The sequence below is a fragment of the Monodelphis domestica genome, chromosome 2 (assembly GCF_027887165.1).
Source record: "Monodelphis domestica isolate mMonDom1 chromosome 2, mMonDom1.pri, whole genome shotgun sequence".
Taxonomy (NCBI): domain Eukaryota; kingdom Metazoa; phylum Chordata; class Mammalia; order Didelphimorphia; family Didelphidae; genus Monodelphis; species Monodelphis domestica.
Window position 1 is genome coordinate 394037830 of NC_077228.1, and position 27189 is coordinate 394065018.

A 27189-nucleotide genomic window follows, 5' to 3' on the forward strand; every position below is an offset into this window, starting at 1 on the left:
TAATTTGCAGCACAGATAATTTTAACAGAATATAAGAACAGTTCCTTTTTTCTGACTGAATTCTTGAGTTGTCTAAAAGCATTTCATGTTCAATATATGCATCAGTGGTGATGACTGCTCAGTTCCTTCCTACCCTAGCCATATTGTCTATTTAATCATTGGATTTTTTTCCTACTGCAATGTCCTAAGACAGACCTTCATGCTGATGGCAGTTAGCCATTATTACATCATTGGAAATGCCATGTTTTATCTGACTTTATTCATACTATAACTAAGGTAAGTTTAAATCACAGAAACATACCCTAATTATCCCTGATTACCTAGGAACAATGTTTCCATTATCATCTTGCTATATTATATCACTAAGGTAGGAAGCATTAAAGGCATCAACTGAAAAGGCTAAAAACAGAAAGAAAAAAAACAAATAGTTGGACCACACAACTTTTAAAAATGTACTTAGTGTTCACCTTTTAAGATACTTATGACAAATAAAGTAGAATTAAAACAGAACTGAATTTAAAAAACCCATTTCCTAAAGGGATGTAAAAACACAGATTAAAAAGATCTCATATTTGTATGGGACCTCAAATTCGTATTTGTCCAAACCATATATGAATAAAAATGTCATCTTTAAAATACCCAACTGATAGCAACCAACCTCCATTAAAGGAGTATCCACTTACTAAAGACCACTGTGTCTTAGGATAGTTCTAATTAGGTTTTTTTAAAGTTGATTCTTTCTTTCATATGATAGCCCTTTAAATATGAAATGCATTTAAAAGTTCTTCCTTCTGTAGTCTTTACTTTAGCAGCATCCCACTATTTTGGAAGTGTTTGCTTCTTTTGAATTTTTCTGACAAAATGTTGAGCTAAATAGTTCATAGGGCAGAGGAGATGGCAACTATTTTAATAAGCAGCTGTTAGAAACTGTACTCTTCTTACTTTGGGACCAGATTTTGAAAAGGACAGGCATAGTACATGGTAGTGATAGCTTCTGGTCTGATGGGTAGAACTTAGACCCTTAAGCAAAGTAAGAATAATGGAAGAAAACAAAGAGACTAAGAATGTTCATGCATGAAGTTCTGGGGTAGATTCCAAGTCCTTAAAAATTGGTGATTCATTCTTGGATATCTAACTACATCCAAGACACATTGAAAGGATATGCAGATAAGGATCTTGGGTTGAATATAGAGCCTGCGGGTTTTTTTTTTCCCCAGGACCAGAGTCAAAAGTACTGAAAGATAGGTTCAACTGGCTGCAGGACAGAGAAGAGTCCATGACCATTAGCAACCAGATAGGCTGAGCTCGGCTGAGATGTTTGCTACTACTTATCATGACCTTGAAACTTGGATTGATAGTCTTTGAGCATTTCTATCTCATTCTTCCATGTGAGAACAGTCTAAAAAAGGTGAATACAAGTTTCCATTATATTCTGCAATCATTAGAACAAAACTAGGATCCATAGTGAGTGGAGATACATGAGCCATTATAATTATGAATTATATTTGGAATCATTCGAAGACCCAGAGATAGAAAAAATGTACTTGGAAAACCCTAGAACTGCCCATATAGGGATGCTTCCCTGTGGTTACCTGTAATTCTAGAATACAACAGGCAAGCAGAAGGCACAGTGGATAGAATAGGGAGACATGAGATCAAATGTAGCCTCAGAAACTTAATGACTTATGAACCCAGGCAACTCACTCTGACTTTGTCTGCCTTGGTTTATTCATCTGCAAATGGGGATAATAAGTATACCTTATCTTAAACGTTAGTTGTAATAATCAAGTGAGATAGTATTTGTAAATAGCTTGGCAAACTTTAAAGTATTTTATAAATGCTAAATATCAGTAATAGTAGCTGGAGGAGGAGGAGGAAGGAGCAAGGAAGAGGAGAAGTAGGAATAGTAGCAGTAGGAGTAGTAATAATAGTAGAAGTAGGAGTAGGAGTAGTAATAACAGCAGCAGTAGCAGTAGCAGTAGGAGTAGTAGCAGTAATAGCAGCATTAGTAGTAGTAGTAGTAGTAGTAGTAGCAACAGCAGCAGCAGTAACAGTAGCAGTAGTAGCAGTAGCAATAGTAGCAGTAGTAGCAGTGGTAGTAGTAGTAGTAGTAGTAGTAGTAGTAATAGTAGGAGTAGTAGTAGTAGCAGTAGTGGCAGTAGAAGCAGTAGCAGTAGTAGCAGTAATAGTAGCAGTAATAGTAGCAGTAGTAGCAGTAGTAGTAGTAGTAGTAGTAGTAGTAGTAGTAGTAGTAGCAGTTGTAGTAGTAGTAGTAGTAGTAGTAGTAGTAGTAGTAATAGTAGGAGTAGTAGTAGTAGCAGTAGTGGCAGTAATAGCAGCATTAGTAGTAGTAGTAGTAGTAGTAGTAGTAGTAGTAGTAGTAGTAGTAGTAGCAACAGCAGCAGCAGTAACAGTAGCAGTAGTAGCAGTAGCAATAGTAGCAGTAGTAGCAGTGGTAGTAGTAGTAGTAGTAGTAGTAGTAATAGTAGGAGTAGTAGTAGTAGCAGTAGTGGCAGTAGAAGCAGTAGTAGTAGTAGTAGTAGTAGTAGTAGTAGTAGTAGTAGTAGTAGTAGTAGTAGTAGCAGTTGTAGTAGTAGTAGTAGTAGTAGTAGTAGTAGTAGTAGTAGTGGTAGTAGTAGCACCAGTAGCAGTAGCACCAGTAGCAGTAGGTGTAGTAGTTATGGATATTACTTGGCATAACAAGCTTCAAACACCATGTTGTGAGATACATACACACACATACATATATATATATATATATGCATATATATATATATATAAAGAGAGAGAGAGAGTTATATTTATAGTTATAGCAACCTGAAAAACTATTCCAAACCACAACTCATGTATTCTACCAAGCAACAATGCTCCTCCTTGAGACTCAAACTTTCACTATGCAAGGTAGTACGGGAGAAAAGGTATCAGAGTTTTGATTGAGCTGAGATGATATTTGCCTCCTTATTCCTGTGGCCCAGAATAAGTTTTACTCCTTTTTCCACGTGACAGTTCCTTGGAAATTTGGCCATTATCAAGTCCCACTTGGAAGCAGTGTGCCTGGGCAGATAGAACCCTCTGCTTGGAATCAACATTGACTCAGTCTGAAACCTACAAGCCCCATCTTAGATATTTGTTATTTTTGTAATTTTGGAAAAGGCATTTAGCTTATCTTAGCTTCAGCATCACATTTGTAAAATATCTTCCAGGGCAAATGTAAGAATATAGGCAAAGAAGCCATACAAATGTCAGGTGCTACTGCTCCTAAATGATCTTTTCTTTTGTTTTAAAAGCATCACTGGTGTCCCTGCGGAAGCGGGAAGGATGTTGGCATATGTATTAGTAAGCCAGTGGTTCATATATCAGAAATAATAAGTTAATCAATGTACAAGCATGAGTTTCCTTTCTAAACGTGACATGGTCATCAGATAATAATAATAATATGACCTTGAGTTCCTAATCTGGAATAGGAGCAATATAGTTCTGAATAGTTAGAAGAAGAAATGCAGCCTATCTCTGAGTTTAGATGTAATGGGTTAAGAGAAGAGAAGAGAAGAGAAGTCAAGTCCATACAATTCAGGGCCAAATGGACAAAATGGAAGGGGGAATATGAAGGATTATATGGTCTGGAATAGTGACTATTTGTTTTATGCAGAATCAATCTAAGTCTCCTCATTTAAAACAGCAGCACTATGCCAGTCTTTTCCTCCTCTGCTTGAAACACACACACACACACACACACACACACACACACACACACACACACACACACACACACACCCATCCTTCCTCAGATGAAGGCAAATCATCTGGGATTCAAAACCACAATTTTTTCAACCAGGTTTCATTTTTGACTTTCATCTCCTTTTCTTTTTCCCTGAACACACATTAGATTCTGTGTTCTTGCAAAGAAATGAACTTAGCATTCCAAATGAGTTTTAATCATTGCAGAGTACAATGAGACTCTTATGTCCCTTGTTCTATACACAAATACAGCCTGATGTCTCATCATTAAGTTTTGTGGCAATCACTTCATACATTTGGAATCTTGGAAATGAAAAGAAATAGGTATCTTGTACATGAACTTCTGTTAAGGAAGATCTCTCCTAAGCTGGATTTTTTAGTTAACTGTTTAAACCTAAGGGCAGGACTTTATATTTATTCCTTTAAATTTCACCTGATTCAATTTAACATAATGTATAAAAAGCTGGACTTTGAGTTAGTAAGTCTATGACTTCCAGCCAACCTCAATAGCCATAACTATTGCGATCTTCCTTTCATCCTGTGTCTTTTCACCCATTTTGCTGGTACAAGGGTATGCGGGATTCCAAATTGTCCCTTAACCTACTCTTCAAAATGAGCACACTCTCCTCCTTTTGGTTTTCTAAACGTTATTAATATAAGAAGACTCAAAGAAATATACCCAGATTTAAAATACCAAACAAATGAAAATTACTAGGTTGCAAGAAATAAATTTCTATATTTCTTATAATTTAATTTCCTTATTATTTCTTCTATGTAAATGTAGATGTCATTTGATTTTAATCTTTCAAAAAATCTTTCTCATCTCTCAGATTGTTCTTTAAACAAACTCCCCCAAAGCCTTTTTTTTTTTAGTTTTTTTCCAAACTTAATAAAGAACATCAGTTCTTTGGGGGTGGGGGGATTTTAGTTCATCCTTTTCTGGCTTTTAATTGAAGTTGACTTGGGTTTATGTGGCTTTTGTAGATTCTGAGCCCATTAAAAGAAAATGTGACATAATCTCTTTCTTACTTCACAGTTTTTTTTTTCCCCAATTAACCTTACTCTTTAACAACAACAACAAAAACAGCAGGTTTGGAAAACTGGCAAAACAACTATACTAAGCAATGAATTTAGCATATGGGGTCTACTTTTCCCCTGAGAAAACAAAGGGTGATTCTTCAGTTTCTCTCTGGGAATGAAATTCTCATCAGCTTTTACAATAACCTAAAATAACTCATTTTCAGAAAACTTCCGGAGAATATCTATAATTTAATCATACTACCATGCCATTTTAATTACTTGATTTTAGGAAATGCTAAACCTCAATCTGATACAATAGGTATAATGATGGATTTGGAGTCAGGCAAAATGATGTTAAAATATCTTCTCTGATACTGACTAGCTGTGTGACCAGGGACAGGCTATTGAATCTCTCTGAGACTCAGTTTATTTATCTTCAAAACAGAGATTATAATAGCTTTAATATCTGCTTCAGTATTCTTGCAAGTCTCAAATAAGTTAATGCACGTAACTTTGTTATTCTTTAATAGTTGTAGTCATTCTACTTTTTGAGTGCATGTTAGGGTTTTTTTTTTTTTTTTGCCAAAGATACTGGAGTGATTTTCCATTGCCTACTCCAGCTTATTTTACAGATGAGAAAACTGAGGTAAACTGGGTTAAGTGACTTACTCAAGGTCACATAGCCAGTTAAATGCCTGAGTCCAGATCTGAACTCAGGAAGAGGAGTATTCCTGGTGCCAAGCTGTACTCTATCCACTGGGTGGATACTCATCAAACATAAAATCCTCTGCTTGATGGTCAAATTCCTTAGTCACCTCCCCCACCCCAACTCTCACTTAACACTCTTCTTAAATCTTACATTCTTCTGGACTCTCCCCCCATTCTGAAGTCCAGTGACTGATCTCCATGCTATTTGTCCCAGTAAATTCTTTCATCATTTGACTCCTGATATTTTTCCTGGATTCCCTGGATCCCATCATGCCTGGAATGCTGTCTAGTCCTCATCTTTGTCTCTTGGCTTCCCTGATTTTCTTCCAACCCCAACTACAATCTCACCTTGTACGAGGGGCCTTTCACAATGAGCCTTAATTCTTACACGTTTCCTCTAGTGATTATTTCCATTTTATCCTGTACATAACTTGTTCGTACAATTATTTTCATGTTGTCTTTCCAATTAGATTATGTGGTCCTTGTGAGCAGAGCCTACAGATTTTTGTGCCTTTCTTTGCTTCTCCAGAAGAGTGCCTGTAAATAGTAGATGCTCAGTAAATGAGGATTGACTGTGACCTCTTACTGAGTGGAGAGAGAAGCTGCACATTGTTAAGGGCGTTAAGACACTGAGTCTCTCCAGTCAAATCTCCCCTTTGACATCATACCTATGTGACCCAGTAGACAGAGTGCTTAATTTATTAAATTTGAGATTCTTAATGTATTGAGATCAAATCAGTGGAAATAATAAAATAAAAAACATAACATTTGTCTATCATGTTAAGATTTGCAAAATAATGTACATATAGTTATCTCATTTGATTCTCACAAAAACACTAAGAAACTCTGTAGATTATGAAACTAAGCCTGAAAATGAATTCCCTGGTCACACAGATAGTAACAATCTGAGGCAGGGTTTAAATTCAGGTATTCCTGACTACAAATTCAGCACTTAAGATGCTAGGCATGATTTTCCATATAAAAACTTGAGATAGAGTTGCAACTGGGTGCCTCAGTGGATAGACAGCTAGGCCTAGAGATAGAAGGCCCTAGGTTCAAATATGGCCTCAGACACTTTCTAGCTGTGTGATCCTGGACAAGTCATTTAACTTCCATTGCCTAGCCCTTACTGCTCTTTTGTATTGATTCAAAGGCAAAAAGTAAGGTGTTGTTGTTTTTTTAACTACATATACTTAAAAAGAATCACTGAAGAAAGAACACTAGCTTTTTAGTCAAAAGAAATGGGATTGAAGCCTATATCTAGTTTTTGGTAGGACAGCTAGGTAGTACAGTGGATAAAGCATTGAGATTTGGAGTCAGGTGGACATGAGTTCAAAACTGGCCTCATATTATTAGCTTTGTAATCCTAGGCAACTCGCTTAACCCTGTTTGCCTCAGTTTCCTCATCTGTAAAATGAACTGGAAATGAAAATGGCAAACTACTCCAGTATCTTTGCCAAAAAAAAAATTCCAAATGGGGTCATGAAGAGTCAGCCACTAAAATGACTGAACAAAAAATATTTAATGTCTGCATGATAATTAATCTCCTCACATCTTAGTTTCTTCACCTTTAAAATGAGAGAGTTGAATTAGATGTTTCTTGAGGTTCCCTCCTATTCAAGATCTATGATACTATGAATTTTCTTTGTTTCTGAATTCTGTGTCTGTTACTTTAATTTAAAATCAAAATCAAACCATATGAACTTCTGTTGCGTAAGTTCGAAGTTAGACATGGTTCACAGCAGGGCTAAATATGATGAAACAACATCTTACAGTTCCTTAAACTCAAGCATATCTTTTAAACCACAAAAAATCTACTTTCCTTTAAAACCAAAATCAAATCATTTGAACTTTTATTGCTTTAGTTCAAGGTTAGACATGGTTCATAGCTGGAATAAATATGATGGAGCAACATCTTGTGGTCCCTCATACCCCAGCATTTTTTTAAATCACAAAAACCTACTTTCCCTTAAGGCTGTCAATGAAAAGCATCATAAAACACAGTTGTTTCAAATACCAAAGAAGTATAAACATAATAATGAACATTCTAATGTAGTCACCTCTCAATTATCAACAATCAGATGCCACATATCATCAGCAGGTATCCCATGAACCATTGTGAAAGAAATTTTCTTGTTGACTGTGATTATGCGATTAGCGATTATGCAGCCCAATTAGCTTGAGAAATTGAGATTATTTATGGGACTGAGGTGAATTATTTGTATGTGTTTAATTATCTGTAGTGAAGCTTCATTACATTAGCTTGAACAGTCACTTTTAAAAAATAGTGAGCCAGAATGTGGATCCAAATAGGGTAATTATTGAGAGTCATTACGTTATTTGGGAAGTACTAGCTTATAGATGTTCTCAGCAATCCAGAAAATCCAGGACCATGACTATCTTTAAGATCTCAGCCGTACACAAAACAATGGAAATACAGTATGTAAAAAGAAAATGGTAGTACTAAAAAGTAGTAATTAACACTTTTCTAGAGTCTTATCCAGGACTTTTATTCCTTTCAAGCATATTAATTACTCAGCTCTTCTCACTTTTTTTGCATTGTGCTATAATAGCTTGCATTAAAACTAGTAAGTGCATTCATAAGCACTTGGTCCATGGTTGAAGAAGAAAAATTCTTTGCAAGTTAAATTTTAGGAACCCCTCATAAGCTGAAGGTTCAAGCCAAATGGCCTCCCTGGCTTCCTTTTATTAGCCTTACTAGTGCTCCACTTAGTTTTAATGGTAATTTACCAACTTATTCTTAGTTTCCTGCATAAGTTCATTTAAGATTTCAAACTGTATGTGGCACAGACATTTGTTGAATCTTGCTTTAACAAACACATGCATGCAAAATGCAAAATGCCTATAAAAGTCACTGTAATCATGTACTATCAAGTGTATGCACATCCATGTGAAAGTAATAAAAGAAAAAATGCTTCTTTCAATAAATTATTAAGGATGACATATAATTTAATATTTCATACTGGCATGCAATATGTCATGTAAATTATTTTGAGTTCTGGTAAATGGTTCAAATAACCTGTTACAAAATGCTCATAAACTGAAATCCATAAAATTATATGTATAGTAGCTATAAAAACTTTATGTTATTTCCATGGCCAAAGGCTTGTGAAAAGGGTTCTTTGAAATCCCTCTGTGACAGTATCTACTCTTGGATGCAAAAATCAACAGGCAAATGCTTTAGTTGGCTTTTGCAGAATTTAATAAAATTTGCTCCAGGGTCTCTTATTCAAACAATACACTCTTTTATGAGTTATGCTCTGTGTTACTTTTATAGGGTCAACTTCTTTGTATAGCTCGTAGATATTTGAATGCAAAATTTGAACAGGATATTTTGAACAGATAAAGTCCTTAAAGTACAATGTTTCCATAGAACAATCTTCTGACTTTGGGGCATGAGGGGTGTATTGGTTCCATCCTTTTCTGATGATGTCACTTTTCTGTTCCAAACTGAACAATATTAAATCATGTTTTCTTTGTATGTGCTCACTGTCAGACTGCTAGCCTAAAATGGGTATCCATCTTTATTCCAGATTCGTCATCTCAGAAGGTTACAGATGATAGTCTTCAACTCAGCTAAGCATTTTTCAAATGTATGCAGCTAGTTATGAGAAGAATTTGATGAATGAATCCTGATTACTAGGTAAAATAGCTCAAAGTATATGCACTAGTGATGGTGGGCCACTACTGCTATCTTCATATTCAATGAAAAGCATGTTCATTCATTCATTTGTTCATTCATAAAATCACAAGATTTTTAAGGGTGTCTTTTTTCTTTTCATAAAGGCTATATCTAAATCATCCTCAACATACTGATATCTTTTTAAATGGCATAAACATCCAGGATGATAAATTCTTAATTAATAAAAGTACAGTTAGGAGATACTTCAAAGTCATCTAGTAGAACACAATCATTTAATGGTTGAGGGTCAAGGAAGTTATGTGACTTATCCAAGTTCACACAGGTAATAAATGTTAATAGGCAAGATTTGACCTCAGTTTCTCTAACTACAGTGTTAATTCTCTTTCCATTCTACCACTAAATGTTATGATCCTATGCATTTAGCTGTGATAATTATGTCAAAAAGTTTCCATTTATTTTACAGATAAATGGATAAGCTCTTAATAACTCATCTGTGAAAATCTAGTATAACTTATCTCTTATAATTGTCTTCCTTTTTAAGAGACTTTTCTCTATATTTATCACTCTTCGAGCTCTTGAGGATTTAAGACAGTATCATTTTGGCCCTGGAGCTATAGCCCACACCTCCTAAACCATAACTTCACCATTTATCTTTCTCTTTCACTAAAGGTTAGCATGGGGGAAAAAAAAGAACCAGGTTTTTTACTGATTAGCTCTCAGTAATTTGTCACATTGGAGAAATCTAAGAAACTTACTAAATTCACTTTTATAAATAGCCATACAATGTAATGTGCTACACTTCTAGAATATGTTTGCACTTTCTTATAGCAATAGCTTCTGAATAATACAAAACAATTAATATGTAATAAAAGAATTTGTCTACCTTTACTTAGTCACTTTTGCCATAAAGAACAGGAAGGATCTCAAGAGGAATAACCTTCATATTGACAGAAAATCATAGAAAGCTAGAGAATAGGATAAGTCAGGAAGAAATGATGCTGAGAAATACAAGCAAGGTCCATAGAACAGAGTGAGGAAAATCAATCCCCTTGTAGAACTTAATTAACTACCATGACCCACAATACCTTTTCCATCTTTAGCATTGTTGCAATTGTGGTTTTTGAACTAGTTCAGATGTACAAGTTGATGATATATATGTAACTTGCCAGTAACTTGTCTTCTCATGTAAAGATTATGCCCCAAATCTTGTAGAAGACCTTCCCACTTTAACAACATCCTATCTCCAACCCCTACAATATACACCTCAAAGGGTACCAATCCCTTACTTCTAGTGAAATTGAAAATAGCTAAAAATCTTAAATATTTTGACATTAGAATTTGAGAATGGTAATAGTCATATTAGGCACATTGTTATAAATAATGAGCTATTAATATCTAGTTGAATTGATTATATAAATTTCTTTGTATTCAAAAGAGTTAAGTGAAGTTCTCCCCATATGTCTCTATTTCGTTTGGATTGTCAGGCTAAACAAGCCTATTGAAAATAGGAGAGAAACAAAGAAGGAGACAGAAAGAGAGAGAAGAGAGAGACACACAAAGAAAGAGAGAGGGAATTAGTTTTACCTTTTTTTTTAACCTCAACTACAGCCTCCTTCTCAGAAGTTTTCTTCTTGACATCTTCCTTTTCTGATATAGAAACAAAAGAGAGTGAGCGAAAGAAAGGGAGAGGAGAGAAAGAGGGAGAGAGGGAGGAAATGGGAATTTTCTTCACATTAAAACAACACCAATCATAAGTTTATAAAAATTTAGAAACCTCATTGAGTCTGAATTATTTCAGGTATTTGAGGGCTTAAAGTCATTGAGCCACCAAACCCAGACTAGTATTAGAAAATCATAAATTCAAATACAAAAGTGAAAGTCAAATAGGAATGGATTTCAAAGCTAATATTACACTGATTATCTGAGAAGAAGAAATGGGAAGGGATAAAGAAGAACAAAAAGTGACAAAGAAAGAAGTATCTCGTAAGGGCCATCTTCTTGTTAAATATCACAAAAGTATTCTTATTGGTAGAAATATTAAATTGCATTATTCCATTTTGGGGGCATCTGCAATATTTATACAATAATGTAGTCTAATGTTCTCTGATTCCTAGCCACATGTAAGTATAATGGAGTTGAGCAGAGCCACTGCTGATCATTTTGATGAGTTTCCCTCGAATAAATAATTTCTGTGATTATAAACATAGACCTCTATAGGAAGGCACCTCAACCTGAGTTAGAGAGACTCCTTAGAATCTTCCTGAGAGGACAGAGATGGCTTTTGTGATTGTTTCTAATGACTGTAGCTACATTAGTAAATAATCAGAATGGTTTATTGTACAGGTCATTTTTATTCATTTATTTAGAAAATTACTTTTATGTATTTTTATGCTTATATGTATGTACATCTGTATGATAAATGAATATTATCATTATATTGCAGTGAATTCCTGTTACATAATGTATTATTTATTAATTGTAATATTTTATTATGTTATATTAATATACTATATTATTGTTATATTACATGTAATTATAATTAGTTGTATTATCTATAATATAATATTGATGTATTGTTATATATAATATTATATACAATATATAAACTAATTCTATTCTATTTTTTTGTGGAAGACATCCTGGCATAGTAAAGATAGGGCCAGTCTTGAATTCAAGAAGTTTTAAGATTTGTATTCTGCCACACAAAAAATGTGTGACCTCAAACAATCAAGACATGACATCTCAATTCCCTAGAAGACTTCCAAAAACTATCAATATGGATGGATCACCTATCTATGTTAGTGGAGGGAGTGTTCATACTATGGACTTCAGAATAAAATGAGGATTATACAGGACTACTCCCAAAACATGTTACATTTTGCTACATTGTAATACCATATTACCTTGCATTGTATTATGCTGTTTTACTATTTTATTATATTATATTTTAGGTAATTACATAACCCAGTGCTTAAATTATTGGGCCTAAGAGTCAAGAAGACATGAGTTCAAATCTCCCCTTCAACACTTATTAACAGTGTTAAGCTGAGCAAGCCACTTGACAACTTTCAGGCTCAAGTTTCCTTATCTACAAAATGAAGACGATAGCAGCACCTACCGTACAGGATTTGTGTGAAGATCAGCTGATATACTTTATGCTAAATAAATTGCAATTTTAAGGTATTATATAAATGCTATTGTTATAAATACAATAAAAATCCTAGCTCAAGACCTTGGAAAGGTATGAAGTTAACTCTGGATCATCAGTCTCTGATAGTGGAATATAGGTTTATTCATACAACCAAGATGGTAACAGTTCATATAGCATATGTATAGTCCTATGACCAATTGATGGCCATGTAGTATTTGGTATTTTATTATATCAAATTGTTATAATACTTTAAATTCCAATATTTCAAGTGTCTGTAATTTTGTCCATATTGGGGGGCAGCTGGGTAGCTCAGTGGATTGAGAACCAGGCCTAGAGATGGGAGGTCCTAGGTTCAAATCTGGCCTCAGCCACTTCCCAGCTGTGTGACCCTGGGCACGTCACTTGACCCCCATTGCCTAGCCCTTACCACTCTTCTGCCTTGGAGTCAATACACAGTATTGACTCCAAGACAGAAGGTAAGGGTTTTAAAAAAAAAAAAATTTGTCCATATTGGTAACATCCTCCACAGATGAAGAATAAAGTTTCTTTCTATCTGAGTGGATTTTTGAGAGTTGCCATAGCCAAAAAGTCATCACCCTTCATCCAAATTGGACATCTTTCTTGCAGGACTTAGCTCAGCTAGTGCTGCAATGGCAGACACGTTTGTGATGACTGGAAGGAACCATACTCAAAAGCCTTTTCTTCAGCTTTACAGAATCACAGAGAGACTTCACTGTCAGTTTCTAAAAAACTGGAGAAAGACTTTGGACATATTCATATTCTGATATGCTTTTTGAGAATTTAGGGTCTTCAACTTTAGTAGGAATTTTTATATTATTTCATATTTTTATATCTGTAAGATATGATATAATATAGTCTGTTTTGTTTGGACTTATTCTAGACAATTTTGTTAATTGTAGTTGTAATTCTAAAGATATCGATATTAAAAGTATAGCAACAGATTTACTATAGGGTTCTGAAATAAATAAATTTATCTTTATGCCAACCTGAATATTTGATATTAATCTGTAATAGCATTGGTATTGGGAACCCCCAGGATGGAAAGTCCCTCCTCCCAAGTTAGATTTGCATCTCCTCTCTACTTTGTCAAAGACAGAAAATAAGCCCAGGTTTTTCTGACCCTATAGTTATATCTATTCATAGTATACTATATGTTTTTTCAAGGTGGGGAGAGTAGTTAATAGCATGAAACAAATCTTCAGTAAAAAAATGACAGCATCTTCAATTTGAATAACTGATGATAATGATTTATGTAACATTATTAAATTGTACAGATAGCTTTAAAATTCTCTCACCCTTATCAGTTTCAGAAATTATTTTCTTTTCAGGAGTTCTCTTCTTTTCTTCTACTTTTCCTAAGGAGGGAATTTTATGTATATATATTTAAAATTACTGAAATTGCAGATTTTAAAATAATCTTACAGGAAAATATAGCAATAACATTTTTGAACTATACATTGAACATTTGAACCAATGTTTAAGAATGGCCAAACTATAACATGTAAAAAAATTTAAAAATCAGTCTTTAATGAAGAATTTTTGCTTATACTACTAGTATTCTATATTTTAGAATGTTTTCAACCTCAATAAGCAAAAACTATATTCAATAGCTAAGTGATTTCTTTTATTAATGACTCTCCTAATCTGCCTCTAACAAATTGGTATCTGAGATACCATCACATGCTGTTTTCCCGAATCAACAAGCAAAGAAGGGTTTGTTTTATTTTATTTTATCAAATATTTGTCAATACATGTAAACATTTTTAACAATCATTTTTAACATTTTGATTTCTATAATCTCTTCCTCCCTTCTACCATTTCCATTCCTTCCTTTAGAAGGCAAGCAATTTAATATTAGTGATATATGAGAAGAAATGGAAAACATTTCCATATTAACTGTTACAAAAGAAAATAGGTTAAAAAGTAAAAAAGGTAATATAAGCAAAAGATAAAAATATGCTTCAATTTGTATTTTGATTTCATTAATTCTTGGGATGTATATAGCATTTTTATCACAGGCCTTTTAAAATTATCTTGGATCACTGTCATGGTTAAGAGTAGGTAAGTCATAGTTGGCCAGGTAAGTCATAGTTGGCCATCTTTACATTATTGCTATTATGCAAAATGTTCTGATTCTAGTTCACTTCACATGTGCTCATATAAGCTTTCCTAGGTTTTTTCTGAATCCATCCTACTTGTCATTTCTTTTTTTATTCCCATGTTCATCATATTGTGAAAGAAAAATCATATTTCTTACTCAAAGGAAAAACTCATGAAGGAAATAAAATGGAAAAATGGTATCCTTCAATCTGCATTTAGACTTTGTCAGTTCCTTATATAACAGTGGATGCTCTTTTTCATCATGATTCCCTTGGAATTGTCCTAGAAGATCTTGCTAATAAATATCATTGATCTGAACTCCCATTCTGTCTATATATGCTTCTATACATTGCCATAAGAGTGATAAAATTCTCAAGTACCTTTCGTATCTTAAGCATCTTAAATACTTTTGGTATCTTTGGTACAAGTATCAGAGATATCTTAAGCATCTTATGACAGGTCTATAAGGACATCCCAGGCCCACTGAGGCAAAAGCAGCCAGAAAAAGACATTTTTATATCAACCCAGATATCTGGCAAGGATTGAGTCATGAATGTGCAGGTCTAACAAATCTTGTCTTGAGTACAGCTGACTTTCCTAAGTGGTTTTCTTAATTGGCTTAGAACATTCTTGACAGGTTATAATAATAATATTTTAATAGGTTAACATAATCTTGGACTTTATCTCTAGACAGAACACTCTTACTTATCTTACTCTAGGAGTCTCAAGACATCTTTATGTTAGAGATAATACACCATAGTAGAAGATTGATATGTTAGAATTGACACAACATATCGGCACAACAGCAAATATGTGTTTTTAACAAAACATTCTTTGAAAATATTGTATGAATCACTTCACAATCTAAACTGAGCTGTGGGAATTGTTATACTTGATATTATATCACTAGCAAGTTTGATTGAATCTGTGACTGTATCAGTTATCAATACACAAACTGAGATTCATTAAGCTGAGTATATTAAACAATCAGATTATATTTGGGAAATGAATAGGATACCAACAAAGCAAGATTGTCGCTGAAATGTAATTATAGTTATATAATCAATCGTGTAACAAATTTTATTTTATTTTAACAAATCTGGATGAAAAAGTATCATGGTCAATAATTAGGAGCCTGAATCTATCTATAGACTTATAAGACCTCACTCACTCATATTACAGAGAATAATCATTCAAGGTGTTAATACAAACACTCTAGTAATTCTTCATTAGATATTATTCAGTTGCAATAAGAAATTAATAATCTAGATCAAATTATATGCAAATAGGAAATATTAAAATTGCTTCAAAATGCAAAGAAGCATTTAAATTTCATGATTTTTTTTTTGAAATCTGTCTAAACTTTTGGTGCATACTATTCCTGTTATTGTTATAGTACTTCTTTGTACACATTTTATTATATTTACTTGTAATGGTGTTAGAAATTTATTGGCTTCTATCCTTGAGCTATAGCTTCATAATTTTTTTAAAAAGTGGGGGTCGGTGGGGGAAAATAACAGGTCAATAAGGACACCATCACAGGCCCATTGAGGTAAAAGCAGCCAGAAAAAGACAAAATTTTAGATAAGCCTAGATTTCTGGCAAGGATCAAGTTGTGAATGTGCAGGTCTAACAAATCTTGTCTTGAGTAGAGCTGGCTTTCCTAATTGGCTTTCTTAATTGTCTTAAAACATTTTTGACGGGTTAAAATATTATTGAACAGGTTAACATAACCTTGGGCTTTTTCTCCAGACAGAACACTCTTACTTATCTTACTCTTGGCGTCTCAAGACATCTTTATGTTAGAGATAACACACCGAAGTAGAAGAAGACTTGTAGGTTAGGATTGATGAATGTATCTACTCCTTCATGCAGCTGCATACTTTAATTGTCCTGCATATTTTGATAAGGACAGCATACACTTAATTGACATATAGAAAATATGTGTACTTCTGACATGTAACCTTTTACTGATATATCTTCTTTGTTTATAGAGTATAAATACTACACATATCCCCAATAAACCAAAACTCCGTGAACACATATTCACGGGGCTCCCTAGGTCCCATGAATGTCTGACTCAGTTGTCTAATTGTTCTCCATTATTCTCTGTCTGTCTAAGACTCAGACTTGTCTGCTGACAAGACCATATGTTGTAATTCCACTCCTCTGCTTCCTGAGCTAGCCAGCATGGGCTGTGGCCTGACTTTTAGCCTGCTGAGATACACAAGCAGCTCAGGCTGAGTGCTCCTTGCTCCTAACAGCTTTGACTAGAGAAATCCTCAAAAGCATTTCTCCAGCTTGTGACAATCTCAGTTCTCACCTTCTTACTAATAATGCAATCAGTTTAATCCCATTGTTTCTCGATTACCTTAAACTATCTTACATATCTTAAAATATCTCTTGTTCTATAAGTATCTTCAATGTTCTAGTTATCATTTTCCTATGAAATGTAATCAGTCTTAACCCATTGTTTCCCTTGATAGATTTAAATATATTAAGTACTTTAATTATCTCTTGTACTACAGAAACCTTAAATATCTCAGTTACTATTTTCCCATATAGGAATGTGATTAGTTTAATCCCACTGATTCCCTTAATTTTTTTTTCTTCTGTTTACCTTTCTAATGCTTCTTTTGAGTATCAAATTTGATCACTTAATTTTCTTTTTAGCTCTGATTATTTCATTAGGAATGCCTAGAATTCCTTTATTTAATTAAATTTCCATTTCTTCCCCTGCATATTATGCTGTTTTGCTGGGTAGGTGATTTTTGATTGTAGGTCTAGATCCTTTGCATTATGGAATATCACATTCAATGCCTTCTAGTACTTTAACATAGACCCTGCTATGTAATCATGATGTGGTTCCTCAATATTTGAACTGTATTTTTTTCCTGACTACTTGTAGTATTTTCTCCTTAGCTTGAGAGTCCTTGAATTTTTCTATGATAGTCCTTGGGTTTTAAATTTTGAGATTTCTTTCAGAAGATGATTAGTGGATTCTTTCAATTCCTATTTTTTCCTGTTGTTCAAAAAAATCAGGACAATTTTTCCTTTTTGCCTTTTTACGCAATCCAATGAGTTTTAGATTGTCTTTCCTGAATCTATTTTCCAGGTCGGTATTTTTCCCAATAAGAGATTTCAAATAGTCCATTTTTTTTCATTCTTTTGGATTTGTCTTATTTTTCCTTGCTGTCTCAAGTTATTAGTTTCCATTTGTCCAATTTTAATTTTTAGGAGGTCATTTTCTTCTGGAAGGTTTTTTATTTCTTTGGGAGTCATTTTCCTATTCAATTCATTGTATTTTCTTCTTTAGGAAACTCTTCTTTAGTAAATTTTTTGTTCTAAGCCATTGATTTTTTTCTATTGTTTTCTTTTTCTAATTTTTCCCAAGTTTCATATAATTTGTTTTTCTATCCTTTTTTTTAAAGTTCTTACAGTTCATTTTGGTTCATTTGGTTCATTTTGGGCTTGACATCCATTCCCATTTTCCTTTGAACCTTCACATGTTTTCATTTTTGTATTGTTGTCCTCTTCTGAGTTTGTATTTTGCTCATCTCTCTTGTTGAGATGTCTCTAAAGTTAGGCTTTTTCTATGTCTTTAGCTTATTTGGGGGTTATTTCTTTCCCTTGATTTTGTCTATGTGCTGAAGCTTAGCTCTTGTATTTTGCCTCAGGATAGTTCAGCTCTCAGTTTCAGACAGAGCACTCTGTAGAAGTGGCCAGGTGGCTTGCTGCATGGACCTTTGTGGCTGTTTAGTTCAACTGGTTAGAATTTTGTTCTATCACATCCTACTAGACCTTGTTAGGCTCCTAACTCAGTCATGCACTGGTTCATGCCAGTCTCTGTTCTAGCTAGATTATGCAGGGTCCCTTTCATCTCTCTGCTGTTTATTCCATATTGTATTGGTTTCTAGTCTTACCCGGCTTAGGGTGGACTGAGATAGCTATACACTTTCTGATGCCACTTGAGCTATATAGCATTTGAGTCCTGTTGAGGTTGTCTAGTGCTCCCTTCTCTTAACACACTGAGATGAGTCCTCTTTGCTGTCTCTCTACATTGCTCTAGGCTAGAGCACTGCTTAAACCCTTCTTCTGATGGTTCAGCTACTCCACTAATTGTTTTGAGGTCTTTTGTTCCATGATCCTTTTGAGGCTTTAAGTGTTTCTTGCTTTACCATCTTGACCTGATCTTTTATTACTCCTGAACCTGCTCATCATTTATAATGGCACAATAGTTTTCTATGACAACCATATACCAAAACTTATTCAGCCATTCAACTATTGAATGGCATCCCCTTGACATACAATTCTTTGTTACTATGAAAAGAGCTACTGTAAATATTCTTGTACAAATACATTTCTTGTTTCTTTGTGCTAAATACTACCACTGAATCTATATCCTAGAGATCGAATATGTTTGCATATTGATAAGTATATATGACTGTGTATATACACAGGTGATGTTTTTAATATGTGTTTATAAATTTATAGATTTCATCCTAAGCATTATTTTGGTTGCAGTCTACAGATTTTGGAATGTTATTTCATTGTTGTCTTTCTTTTTGATGACACTATTATTTCTAAGATTTGTTCTTTGATTTATTCTTTCTTTAGGATTATGTTATTTCTATAAAGAGTACATTTAATATTTCTGCTTCTTGACATTTGTTTTGTGGGGGAAAAAGATCCTTACCCCTTATACTTGATTGGATTTTAGTGATAGTGATAGGTTTAAGATAATCAGTATTGTGATTCTAAAGTGATTAGGATAAATTCCATTATAATCTTAATACAATCATCACAATTCATAATTTTACAGGGATTTCTAATTAAAGCATAAAAACTGCTTCTAAAAGGATTTCTAACCCCTCCCTAAATTTGTACTTCCCTTTATCTTAAGATGCTGACTATCTGAATCTCATGTCTCAATATAGCACAAACATCTTGCACCTCTCCCTATGAGAAAATACTCATCCTTACTCCCAGATCAGAAGAGAGAGAAGTAATGGCCATTTGACTTTTCTAAGTCATTAGTCTAAAGACTAATATGGGCTTTCCAAAATGAACTAACCAGTCAGCTTTGTAATTGGGTAACTGTTTCTAGAATAAGGTCTATATGATCTAATGTCTTTTGATATGTCATTTTGTTATATAAACCAGCTCTCAGCCTCTGGGCATTATCTCCTGCTGGGGGTCAGACAATGTATTACATGCAAGAGAATGCTTTTATTGGAGGACTTGTCCCTCTTCCAATAAAATCTAACTTTCTACCTTGACTTGGAGAAATTTGGCTTTTTTTTTTACTTAATTTACCTAAATTGTCTATATGGAGTCTGTGGGTTTCTATTTCACGACAGTTTGTTAGATTTTTTGCCCTAATACATTGTCAATTTTTGGGAAGGTCCCATTCAAAACTGAGAAAAAAGGAGTATACATTTTTTTTATCTCCAAAGTTCTATCATATTTAACTTTTATAAGATTCTATTCATCTCTTTGACTTTTTAATTTATTTTATAGTTTCATTTATCCAGTTCTGAGAGTGGAAAGTTGAAGTCTTCCACTAATATATTTCACTATTTCTTCCTGTAAGTTAATTTAATTTTCCCTTAAGAATATGGATGCTATGCCACTTGGTATGTATATGTTTAGTATTGATATTATTGCAGTGTCAATGGTGTTTTTAGTAAGATATAGCTTCTCTGCTTGTTCCTTTTAATTAAGTTTATTTTGCTTTTACTTTGTCTGAGATCATAATAGTTATTCCTCTCTATTTAATTTCAACTGCAGCTTAATAGATTCTGCTCTAGCCACTTATTTTAATCCTCTGTGTTTTGCTGTTTCAAATAGGTGTCTTGTGAAGTACATATTGTTGGATTATAGTTTCTAATCAAATCTGCTATCTAATTCCATTTATAGGTGTTAATCCCATTCATATTCATAATTATGATTACTAATATGCATTTCTCCCCATTTACTTCCTTCTGTTTGTCCTTCTCTTACTTTTTATCTTCTTTCCTTTCAAGTATGTTTTGCTTCTGACCACTTCTTTTATCTCTCTTCCCTTTTATCTCTTCCATTTCCCCCTTATCTCCTTCTCTTTCTCCTACTGTTGGTTAATATAGATTTGTGTTACCAATTGAATACACACACATATATAAACGTATATATGTATACACACAACATTTTCTCTTTTTGAACAAATTCCAATGCGAGCATTACCTGCCTTCTATTTTTGCTTTCCACTGTTTAAGCTCTTCCTTGCATTTCTAATTTATGTGAGAAAATTTTGCCAATTTTCTTCTTCCAGGACATCCCTGTTTTTTACCCATTTTTTACATCATTCTAATATAATCATTTCACTATCACATCCTTTTGTAGAATATTTCCTCTTGTCCTAATGTTAATGTTCTTAGAAGTTGCATGTATCACCTTACCATATAGAAAGGCAAACAATTTAACTTTATTTTCCTTTCAAGTTTATCTTTTTATGTTATTCTTCAGTTTTGCATTTGAAAGTCAAATTTTCTAGTCAGTTCTGGTCTTTTCATTAGGAATGCCAATGTCTTTTATTTCATAAAAGTCTCTTTTTTTCCTTTGAACATTATATGAAGGATTGCTGAGTACATTATTCTTGGTTAGAATCCCAACTCTTCTGCCTTCCAGAATATTGTATTCTAAGTCTTCCATTTATTTAAGGTGGTAGCTGCTAAATCTAATGTGATCCTGATTGCAACACCTTGGCATTTAAATGGTTTCTTTGTGGTTGCTTTAAGTATTTTCTCTTAAACCTGAGAGCTCTTGAACTTGGTTATAATATTCCTGGGAGTTTTTGTTTTGGGATCTCTTTCAGGTGGTAGTCAACAATAATTTTAATTTCTAGTTTACACCCTGATTTTATGATTTTAAGACCATCTGTCTTGATAATTTCTTGAAGTATGATGCCTATGTTCTTTCTTATATTATGAATTTTAAGCAGTTTAATAATTCTTAAGTTATCTCTCCTTGATCTATCATTCATGTCAGCTGTTTTCCTCCTGAGATATTTTATATTTTTTCTAATCTTTTACTTTTTTGACTTTATTGTTTCTTGATGTGTTGTAGAGTCACTAAATTCCTTCCAATTGCCCAATTCTAATTTTTAAGTAATTTTGAGATTTTGTATATAATTTTCCCTTTGGCCAATTCTGTTTTTTAAAGTTATTTTCAAAAGTGAACTTCTGTTTCTTGTTTTTTACCAATTTGTTCAATTCTGGTTTTTAGGTTCTGTTTTCTTCAGTATTTTCTGTTAATATTGAGCTCTGTTCCCAGCATTGAAGGGGTAGGAGTGGCACTGTCTCAAGCTTCAGTGTTTTTTGGTCTTTATCCATGAAAGGCCCTGATCCCTTGGAATCGAATTAAATACTTTTCCTCATTGGTTCCTGATACCTTGTCGCCAAAAATATGCTAGTTTAAGGCTTCCATGTCATCTTAACAGAAAACACTCCATTTCACTCTCAACTATGACCCAGAAATGGCTAGAGGCAATGGAGGTACCAAACAGTGTCTGATCCTGGCTCTCATGTTATACTCTGGAATCTCTTTCTCAACTGTTTCCAGGTCCCCTTATTGCCTCTGATTTGGGAGTTCTCAAAGCTGTCATCACCATCTGGTCCCACGTCTAATATTTTATTCATGTGGGATTTAGGTGAGCTTCCATCCCCATATCATTGACATCTCTTTATGATCTCCTAAGTTGCCATTGGAAAATGCCTCATTCTGACCTTTTCTGGGCTCTACCAGGCCAGAAATTTATTTGAGGCATTATTTTTAAAGTTATTTGGGGAGAAATGTGAATGAAATTACCATAAAATATAACTCATAGTTGGCACATGTGCATCAAGGTAGGAAGCAGAGTGATAGTAAAATTTCTGGCTTCTGGAATGGGCAGGTGGAAAACCTCCTGAACTCCCTCTGACCTAGGTCATGTACTGATTATGTGCATGGACGTCAGAGCATGTGACCTAGGCTGTCCAATAAAAAGCCAACTAGGTGTAATGTCATGGGCAGTATAAGAGAAATGACAAGCTGAAACTTGGACTCTGGCTCAGGTCCTTTCCTGAACTCAAACCTGCTCCTTGGCTAGCCTTAATTTGTCTGGACTGATAATGTGGTTAGCTGAGCCAGGGCTACTTGGGAATCTAGGGCCTAATGGAGCAGCAACTACTTTTAGATAGGTTAGGCTGATAATACCTTCTTTTTCTCTTTACTAAAAAATACTTATAAATCCAAGATTAACTTTTATTTATTATAGTTGTTAGGGGAACTCAGCTGAGTGCTTTCTCTGATCTACCCTTCAGTCTCTATGCCATAAGTCAGAATAATTTATTAAATGATTATTTCTGTTTGTTTCAGTTTCCTCATTAATAAAATGTGCTGGAGAAAGAAATGGTAAACCACTCCAGTGTCTCTGTCAAGAAAACCCCAATTTAGGTAACAAAGAGTCTTATATGACTGAAAAAGATATAACAACAACAGAAATGTACCTAAAAGTATAATAAGCACTTAGACACATAAGTACAAAGGAAGTCATTCCTTGCCCTCAAGGAGCTTACTTTCTAATGGGAGAAGACAACATTTAAAAGGATTCTAAGAAGGTGGATAATTACCATAATTGCCAGCTCTGAGAATGGTAGAAAAGTCCAAAGAGTTTACAGGCCTGGCTAGCCTAGGTGTCCTTAAAATGGAGATTCTAAAAGGAACTTTCTAATCAAAGGAAGAGTCCACAGGGGAAAGGGTACTTTCCTCTGACATTTATCTTCCTATTTGAACAGTATGGCACAAAAGCAACAGAGCACCCCTTCTAGAAGACTCTTTCTCTCTTTCTTTCTCTCTTTCTTGATGTATAAAATTCTTATTTATTTTTATTTCCATTTTACTTTATTTTTAGTTCCAAATTCTCCCCCTTCTTTCCCACATATATGCTGAGAAGGCAAGAAATATAGAGTCCATTACAAATATGTCTAATGATGGAAAACAAATTTCTGCATTTGCCATATTTCAAAATATAGTAACAGAAGGAAGTAGAATTCAATCTGTTATCTAATTTCATCAGTTCTCTGTATGAAAGTGAATAGCACGTTTCATCATTGTGATTTGTTATGGGTTTGATCAGAGTTTCTAAGTCTTTAAAATTTTATAATCTTTGCAACAATGCTATCACTTTATATATTGCTCTTCTGATTCTTTTCACTTCACAGCATTAGTTCTTACAAGTTGAGAAAAGTGTTACTTATCAAAAATTTTCATAAATGCATTAAAATGGGAGCTAAAAGGGAGCTCTGATCCCTATGTTGTATCTACAGTTTTTAAGGGAAAATGGTCCCCTTTTCTCAGAAATGAAGCATCTCTGGACAATATAAGGAATTTATATTAGCAGTTGTAAAAGAATACATGGTGGGAAAATATATTTTCTGTAAGAAGTGTAGCCATTTTAAAATGGTCATTCAAACAAAGGTTCATATTCAGCAGCTATTGAATATTTTGGCCCTCTGAGACTAAGGTTACATTGAACAGAATAAATATTCAATTGATGCTATTCATAGGTTTATAAATTTAGAGTCTGAAAGTACTTAGAAACTTTCCAGTAAACCTTTCATTTTACAAATGAGGAAATGAGGACCAATGATTTTTCCAAGATCACCTGACTTACAGAAGTTAATCATTTATTTAAATGACTAGAAATTTTGTGATGATTTTTACCACCTATTTCAAGAAAAAGGATTTCTATGTCTCTTTTTTAACTTTCATCTCAGGTAGCAGAGATAAATTCTTAAATATTTCATTTATCCATGGTGGTTGACATTCCTAGGAAACTCAATGAGTTCTAATGTGAATGTTCAAGTTAAGTCTACTAATGACTGAATCTAATTAAATATAGGAATTAATTTATTCCCTTAGGTCTTGGGCTTTTTTACCTATAGGATCAAAGACAACATGTTCTGTCAGTGTTAGAAGCTATAATTAAACAAAAAGTTTCTTCACAGGATTTCAAGACATAGTCAAATGTCTTATACAAAAATATATTCACATTTTGTCTAAAAGTAAATCCAGGCTACTATTATAGCCCCCAAAACTCAGAAATAAAAAGCCAAGAAGTAAATTTTTGATAACTTCATGTAGTACAATGTCATTCCATTCTTTTCCCCTAAAATATTTTCTCTGTTGTAAGTAGATAATTCCCAAATAAACATACTTACAGAGAATTATCTTCATATTCAACTTCTGAAGGGTAAACTTTCCGGGACTGGGGATTTGCCTAAATTATAAATAACTGAAGCAACAGTAAAGAACAAAAGCCTAAGACTCCCAAAAGATTAAGTCTAGTTCTAGCTTGACAGACTTTGGCAACTTTGTCTGTATATGACATTAGGTAAGTGATTTCCATTCCCTGATGCTCAGTTTGTTCATATGGAAAATGAAGGGGTTCAGTTAGGTGAATTTTGAGGTTCTTTTCTAAGGTTGTTTTATTTTACTTTTTAGATTTTTTTCCCTTTTAATTTTTTTTTTTTACTTCTTATAACATGCTTAAACAGACATTGCAGACTTTGAAAGACAACAACAAATAATGGATCTAGAGAAGTACTTAAAATCAGGAAAAGTTCAGTTCAAGTCCCACCTCTGACAAATCTGGGAAATTTATGTAACCTCTCAGTCCTAAAACAAATAGAAACAGGTGCTCCTTATTTGTATGTAAGGATCCTCACAGGTCAAATACTGGCCAGAAAACAACTTATTAATATTAGCTATATTTTAATGTAAAGGAAGCTAGGTAGCACAGTGGATTGAATGTCAGCCTAGAGTTAAGAAGACTCATCTTTAGTGAGTTCAAATTCATCCTCAGACACTAACTAGCACTGTGACCTTGGGCAAGTCTCCAATACCTGAGGTTTCTAATCTATAAAATGAGTTGAAGAAGGAAGCTACTCCAATATCACAGTCAAGAAAACCCCAAATAAAGTCACAGAGATTCAGAACAACTGAAGAAAACCAACATTTTTATTGGGTTTTTAAAATTTCCTTAAATATTTCCCAATAATATTTTAATCTAGTTCTGGCTGCCCTGGGGAGTGCTGTGGCCCAATGTACTGTTGTGATACCTCTGCTTTAGGAAACTGGAAAGAAAGTGCTAACTGTATTAGTGGAGGGAATTTCCTCATCTGGGAGTTCCCAATATCAATGAAATCCAGGTCCAGTGTCTTTCCCTATTCCCTCAATATTGCCTATATTTAAAAGGGGGGGGAGGGGTTGCAGCAAAACACAATGAGTTTTGGATAGTTCTAGCTCCTAGAAAATGCAATACAAATCCTGATCAAAGTCAGAATAGACACAATCCTTACACATAGGCTTCTAATTGTTGGAAACAAACATTTTATATAAAAAGTTGTCAACTGCCCAATCTTCTATTGAAACCCAGATTCCATTAGTAAAGACCTTGGGACATAAGCTCAAACTTGTCTACATATTTTGTAATTCTCTTTAAAATATACTCCAGTGTGATAAATTCTACCCTTTAAATTAATCTAGCTAAGATTTTATTGTCGTGCTCCAGGATGCTTGCCTTAGTTCGCATTAAATTAATGCTTCCACTGTACACTCTGACTCTGATTATAGCACAGTTCTGAGAGAGTCATGAATAAGAGCAGAAGCGTAGGAAAAGCCTGTATAAATAATGTGCTTTAATAACATTTTTATGAATTGGACCTTTAAACTGTCATTCTGGGGTATCTGTTATTCATTGTGAATTGTGGTTAAAGCAGAGTTGTTCATAAGAATCCATGGCCTTAGAAGTACATTTGTCTCTATTCTGTGGGCTCATTGGCAGCAGGGTAATTAGCCTTTTCCTTTATAAAGGACACAACAATTTAATTATGTGTTTATAAGGTAGTTTTAAGAAAATTCTGTACATGTCTTTACTTCCTCTTCATGTTTTCCCCTACCCTGATACACACCAATAATGTTTCCTCTCCCTTTTTTGCTTTGCCTATTTTCTGCCTTCTCACTGATATATCCAATTTCCCTTTTACCCTGTCTATCAGCTCCCTTCTTTACTTAAGTGTCAGATAGTTTCAGAATAATTACTGTAGCTGGCCAGTAAGCTCTGTTTCCAGAGAGTAATTATGCACAGGCCTAGGATGTCAACAGATTACCAAACTGAAATTCCTTGGCAAAAGCATTTTAAGTCACAAGAGTGATAACTCTGTCTGGCAAAGGATCATGAAGAAAAAAAAATAGACTTGTTGGGAGGGAAAGCATCTCAGAAATGAACAGCTCTAAGCAACAAATATGTTATTAGCTTTTGCATAAATTAACATTAGATGAAAGAAAAATTAAATGACTTACTTTTACTTCCTAAGCCCTCACAATGGGCTTTTCTCCAGCTTTTAAATGTAAAAAACAAAAGGTCTTTAAAGCTAGGGAACACACAACAGTTAATTACAAATGAAAGGATTTAAAAACTGCTACAAGTTGCCAGTGAAACTTGGAAACAAAGGCAAAATGTTGTTTTTTTTTTTCATCTATCTTGCCTCATTTCTCCTTGGACTTCTCTAGTTTGGGGATGCCTTCTAATCATAGTTGGAAGATATATCTTTTGTTTTTCCTTCTGAAAGCTCAATATATATTATTTTTTTGCATTTTAAAAAAGTTTTTTCTTTTTTTATTTTATAGCAGCTACTTCCCCTATCATAGTCCCCCTTAAGCCTTTCCTTATAACCAAGAAATAAAAATGGTAAAAGTCATTGCCAAA

The 27189-nt window shown here is 33.9% G+C and overlaps 1 protein-coding gene across 26 annotated transcripts in view; it reads right to left on the reverse strand.

Moving 5' to 3' along the window:
- Positions 1–27189, reverse strand: part of TRDN (triadin) — a 547971-nt gene that overhangs the window by 274570 nt on the left and 246212 nt on the right. For 20 of the 26 annotated variants that reach the window (XM_056818706.1, XM_056818720.1, XM_056818704.1 and 17 more), the window contains 2 exons: positions 13598–13657; positions 10715–10777 (listed from right to left, as the gene is read on the reverse strand). The exons of 2 other annotated variants lie outside the window; for them this stretch is intronic. In XM_056818706.1, coding sequence (XP_056674684.1) covers positions 10715–10777; positions 13598–13657 — 123 coding nt within the window. The remainder of the gene's footprint in view (positions 1–10714; positions 10778–13597; positions 13658–27189) is intronic. 4 more of the 26 variants (XM_056818718.1, XM_056818714.1, XM_056818712.1 and 1 more) reach the window with 1 other exon arrangement.